The sequence below is a fragment of the Crocodylus siamensis genome, chromosome 1, assembly GCF_052110815.1.
Source record: "Crocodylus siamensis isolate JL-2025a chromosome 1, ASM5211081v1, whole genome shotgun sequence".
Lineage (NCBI taxonomy): Eukaryota > Metazoa > Chordata > Crocodylia > Crocodylidae > Crocodylus > Crocodylus siamensis.
The window spans coordinates 161,572,150-161,578,149 of NC_143395.1; the positions used below are offsets into that span (position 1 = coordinate 161,572,150).

The following is a 6,000-nucleotide window of genomic DNA, read 5'->3' on the forward strand; positions in this document are numbered from 1 at the left end:
AGTAGTGAAAACATAGGCATCTTTGAAAAAGCAGTTTGCTTCTACATACACACCTGTGAATCTAGGGGTGGGTCCGCTGATATCAGTTTCAAGAACTCTAACCCCTTACCCATTTTGTTCAGTAGGAAGTCGATTGCTTAAGCTTTGTCTTCAAACCCCACCAGGAACTGGTCTCTTAAAAATTTAGTAAGTATATTCTGCAGTCCATTAAGTATGTGGGTGCTTAGTAACACACGATTGACTTCTATACAGCTTCATAAACACAACTGATCTCCCTATGACAAACTATTCAGCTCTACTGTTCACTAGAAATTACATTCCTTCTTAAGAGACCCTGAAAGAGGACTAATATTAGAGTTAAAGTAAATGCAAAGAATGCAGAGACATCTTATTTAGTGCCCCTGAACAGAGATTGTTGATTTGAGGTGTCCGATACTTTCACTGCAATTCAGAAGCAAAAATTTAAGCTACAGCCTCTCGTTAGAAAAGTGTCAGTGCTAAAATAACTCTTTCTGTGTATACTATGATCCTTCTAACTATAATTGGTTCCCTTAAGCCAGTCCTTTGATTCAAAAGGATGGAAGTTAGCCAAGCCCCAGTTTACTTCAAACTGAAATGGGAACCAGTTTTATGCGTATGACTTGCAGTTTTCTAGGCATTGGATACTGCTGTGTCCCACAGTAAGGTTGGTGGTGGGGGGTGATAATTCTGGTCATGAAGCTATCATTTGTAACCCTCAGCATTTAGTTCTATAAACATTTTTGCTACTTTGCAAGGTGGTTGTTTTTTGGAGGGGGGGAGGGGAGGAGAGGAAGCCTTGGATTCGCTTGTCTCAGTTCAGCAAGTCTGTCTTTACCTCTGAATCTATATTCTTTCTCTGCTTTAAAAAAGCTAATCCTGCATCACTTACATTAACGGTAGTATTGCCATCACCTTCAACTAGAGAAGGAGCGGGGCTATGGGGTGGATGAGTAACTGGACTATTGAGGAGTCCCTGGGTCTGCATGGCATAAATGAATTCATCTTGTTTAACAGAACAGCTGGATGCTTTCTGTAATTCTTTCAGTATGATCCTTTCTAGGCATGGAATAAATCTGTCAGAGGGATGCTTCCTTTAATGCTCCCTATCCCAGTCACCCCAAGCAGTAATCTGTCTTCCAGAATGGAAAGCCCTCATCTGGATGTTTTAAAGAAATGCAGTTACTTGATTAGCTAGAAATGGTAGGAAGCTAACATTTACAGATTCCTACTTCTGGAAGAGATACAGCACAATCCTCAGCCAGAAGCAGGGAACTCACTACCACTGGCTTTATTTTCTAAGAAGGAAGAGGGAAAAGGACAGTTTTCCAGCCAGCAGTCTCACTGGAGCTGGGGAGGAGAGTGGAGCAAGGGAGCCTGGACTGAACTGGAGTGACCAAACCCTGAGCTCTTGAATCAGCACAAACCATCCTGGAGACAGCCCGTAAGTCGGCACTGCAGGACCTTTGGTGGAGCAATCTGCAGTGCTGCTTACTGGGAGGTGCTGCCCCTGGGCGCTGCAGCAGCCCCCACTGCCAAGGAACTGAGGAAAGAGGATGCAAACAAGGAGAAGGGGTGTGGGTGGGTGTGTGTGTGCGTGGGCGCGTGCAGGGGGGTGAAGCAAAGAAAGGTAAAGCAAAATCACTGCTAGTGTGAATCTTCTCCAGAGGGAGGGTCACACCTCCTCTCAGGTCCCTCCGCTATGTGCCTGGCGGTCCAGCCCTCTTCCTGGGCAGTGTGGGAGCTCCATAGTAATATTATTATGCTACTCTCCATCAGGCAGGGGGTATTGTGGGGGGTGGTTATTCCTTGAGGAATCTGCCCTGCAATGCTGTGCCCTCCATGCAGCCATCCCAGCCCAATAGGGAGAGGACAACACCTGAGAGGACCCGGGGCTTATGGGTGGTGGTGTTGGGGGTGGTTATAGGTCTCGGGCCGGGGGAGATGCCCTCTGAGAGGATTCAGGGTTTAGAGACCGGGGATGTGTCTTGGAGCACTGGAAGGAGTGTGTGTGTGGGGGGGGGGGTTATAGGTCTCACGGGAGAGGGAAGCTGCCTTCTGAGAGGATCCAGGGCTTGGAGCTGGGGATGTGTTGAGGGGATGGGGGGACGGGAATCAGAGGTGTCAGGTGAGGGGGCACCTGCCCTCTGGAGACTCCGGGAAGCGTCTCCTAGAGGTGTCAAGGCTGGGAGCTGGCGAGCTAAGCGCACACTTCCCCTCGGCTCAGGCAGGACAGGCGGTCAGGAGCCCGCAGCACAGGTCCCCGCGCCCCGCCCCCCGCCCGAGGGAAGAGGCCGGCGGCTGCTCACCTGTGGCGGCGGCGATGTGGAAGAGCAGGCGGGGCTGCGCGGCGCGGATGGCGGCGGCCAGCCTGCCCTCGCGGCCCCGCGCTGCCGCCCGCCGGTCGGGCATGAGGCGGATCCGCAGCCGCCCTTCCCCGGCGCGCAGCCACCAGGCGAAGGGGTCGCTGAGGTCGAAGCGCAGCGGCCCGGCGGCGGCGGCGGCGGCGGCGGCGGGCTGGCCGGGCTCCCAGGCGCAGCCCCGGCGGAGCGGGCCCTCGCCCACCTCCAGCACCAGCTGCTTGGCGCGACGCAGCTTGCGCGCCGGGGCCGCCTTCAGCACCCTGGGCAGCGGCGGCTCGGGCCCGCGGGGCCCCGGCGCCAGCCAGGCGCCGCCCGCCTGCAGCAGGGCCGGGCAGTCCAGGGCCAGGCTGCAGCCGGCGCCGAACTCGCGGCCGCCCAGGCGCAGCAGGTCCCGCGCGTGGCTGCGGAACAGCGCCGGCACGATGAAGTCCACGGCCAGGCTCCGGCGCTGCAGCCGCGAGAAGCCGGCGGGGGCCCGGCCCGCGCCGGGGCTGCCGGGCCGCGGCCAGGCGAGGAGCAGGGCGGCCAGCAGGCAGCCGCACGGCCCGGCCGCCCGCATCGTGCCGCGCGGGCCCTGGGGCAGCCGCCGGGTCCCGAGGCGATCGACGCGGCGGCCCCCGGCCGGGTTCACCGGGCCCCTGGGTGATCTGTTCTTCCTCTGGCTGGATCCACCGGGCGCCTGAGGCGAGCTGCTCGGCCTCCGGCCGGACCCGCGGGGGTCCCAACGTGATCTAGTCTCTCTCTGGCCAGATCCACGGGGCCCGAGGCGAGCTCTTATTTCTCCGCCCGGATCCACCGGGCTCCTAGGCGATCGACTTAGTCCCCGGCCGGATCCACTGAGCCCCTAGGTGATCTGTTCTTCCTCTGGCCGGATCCACCGGGCTCCTAGACCATCTACTCAGTCCCTGGCCGGATCCAGCGAGCCCCTAGGTGATTGAGGGGACGCCCGCTGGCTCCCTAGGTGGTCTATGTCTTTCCCCGGTTGGACCCGCCGCGTCCCCAAGATGATCGCCCCGGCTCCCCGCCGTCCCCTAGGCGAGCTATTCCTTCCCCGGCCGGATCCCCTCGGTGATGTGCTCAGGCCCCAGCCGGATCCACGGGGTCCCTCAGTGACCTGCTCGGGTGCCCCGAGGCATTAGGAGGCCGCCTCGGGCTCCAGGCGGATCCACTGGGTCCCTCCACACAGTCACTTGCCGGAGCCCCGGTCCCCTCCACGGGCTCTTTGCCCCCGCCCCGCCCTGCCCTGCCGGGCGGGAGACCCGCCGCCTCCTCCGCAGAGGGCGCAGCGCGAGTGGCCGTGGCCGTGGCCGGTCCGCGGGAGCCCCGCGCCGCCGCCGCCGCCCGCAGGGCGCTGCCTGCTCCCGCCGCCGCGCGGGTTTTACAGGCTCCAACTACCCGCCACAAGCCAGGCATGACTCTGCGAGCCCTGACGTCACAGCAGAGCCCCGCTCCCAGCAGCCAATGGCGGTGCTGTATGCAAATCTCCGGAGCCAAGACAAGCGGGGGGGGGAGGGGCGGGGGCGGGGGCGGGGGGGGAAGAGTTCATTGAGGAAAGCACGGATTCCCGCCCCGCCGCGCTGCTCCGCTGCGCCGAAACGGGAACGTGCGCGGGTGCTCCCCGGGCCGGGAGGAAACCGGGTGATCGCTAGGGTGCGATCAAGGGGGTAGTGGGGAGAGGAGATCGCCCCGTGGGGGGAACTCCCCGCCCTGCAGCACTGGCCAAGCCGCGGAAATTCACTCGTCCCCGTCCGGCAGAGGTTGCATGGGGAGGGTCCGAATCGGGCCCCTCTTTGGTGAACCTGTTGCTTTTGGAAGATAGTTTGCCGGTTGTAGGGCCACTTATGGTTCTGGACTGACTCACGTATTTGGACTTGATTTGGCTTGGAACACGAAAAATGTATTTTAAAAAAAATTCAGCCCAGTGATTCACCACCAGGGGGTTGCAGCCCCCCGCCCCTTTGCTTGGGGATGCCCCGAGAGCCTTTCCAGACGCCAGGGAAGCCGCACACGCCCTGTCAGTCCTCTGAGCTGGACAAGCCGGAGTCACAAGACGCCCACAGATTTCCATTAGAAAGCCACAGGGTCCAAAAAAAGCGCTCTGCCGTGCTGCGGGCTTTCCGGGTGCTTTACAGCGGAAGAATGGCTCTACGGTTTTTTCCTTCGGTTAAAAAAAAATGAATCAAAGCTAAGAGCTGGCATTCCCCAAGAGGCGCCTGGAGTCTAAGTGGGAGGAGAGGGGGGTTCTGCACTCCAAAAAAGACTGAGTGAGTGTGTAAAGGGAATCTCTTCCCTGCCTCTTGGGCTCCCTTTGATCAACTCAAATTCGTTGATATTTTTCATCCCAACCTTTATTTTAGAATGGAATTTTTCCAGGCACCAAAAGATTCACATGCACAAAAAAGCTGTGGCTTCATATATTCTGCGTCCCATTCAAACCATCTATATATTTATATTTATATATAGTACATCATATATGGTATTATATATATATAGTAGATCATCATATAAATGATATATATCTATATACCCACATATACATACACCAGATATATTACATGCATAATTTTTGTTTATATAAATGTATATAATACATTTATACACAATTAATGCACATGCAATGATAATTAAATATTATATCCAATAATAATTACATGCAATTAGTTGAAATAATGAATTTATGTTTACTATAATGAAATGATTAATGTATATGCGTTTAATTTATTATATGCATTTCTTAGCTAAGATACAATGTATATAAAGTTTATATATACACACATATATACATACACAAACACAATTATATATACATATTATATAGTATATACACAATATAATACTACTACTACTACTAATAATAATAATAATAATTATTATTATTATTATACACACATTTATTTATTTATTAAAGATGTACCCCTTTCTCCCTCTCCCCTTCCCCCTTTTCCATGGTTGTCCTCACCCGTTTTCCCTTTTCTTCCTCTTTGGTGCAGAATGCAACAGAATGAATGACATTCAGGGTTGTGTCTTTTTGATTTTACATTTTTTCCTTTCATTCGCCCCCATCCCTTCTGCACCACATTGAACTTTTTTCAAAGATTGGACAAGTGTCTCAAACAATCTTGGTGTGACAGGGGCCGCCTTGAGGCTGATCTAATCATTGGCTCACCCACCTGCCTAGGGCACTGCCTTGCTTTCCACACCTTTGATGTAACTTAATAAGTAGTTGTTTATAAGGCTGGAGGCTGCCCATTTACTGCCTGATGCCAAGGGCGAAATACATGGCTCCATACCACCCCTACACCATGTCCCATGCCTCACAGATAGCATCACCATATGACTCTGGCCCCACACTGGGCCCCACGATATTCCCAGCTGACATTCAGACCCTGACCTGGATCTCGCCTAATCAGGTGGCCTAACCTCTACCATCATTCAAGGCTGCAAACTCCCTAGACCCCTTTCCCTCTTGGCAGTGGCCCCCTCTAGGATCTTTGGCCTCATGGGACTCAGCCTCACCTCTAGGCCAGTCAGGACTCCAGACAAGTAGCTCTGGCTGTCCCTCATGGTGGGCACTTTTGTCCTTCGACTGTCCTGGTACTGGCCCCAGCATTAACCAGTA

The 6,000-nt window shown here is 54.8% G+C and overlaps 1 protein-coding gene across 1 annotated transcript in view; it reads right to left on the reverse strand.

The window, feature by feature from the left end:
• LOC149873570 (ALK tyrosine kinase receptor-like) overlaps positions 1-3,794 on the reverse strand; it is a 455,901-nt gene extending 452,107 nt beyond the window's left edge. The window contains exons 1-2 of the mRNA XM_090035673.1: positions 3,576-3,794; positions 2,328-3,123 (exon numbers count right to left, since the gene is read on the reverse strand). Of these exons, the coding sequence (XP_089891799.1) occupies positions 2,328-3,123; positions 3,576-3,794 (1,015 nt within the window). The remainder of the gene's footprint in view (positions 1-2,327; positions 3,124-3,575) is intronic.
• Between the last annotated feature and the right edge of the window lie 2,206 nt (positions 3,795-6,000).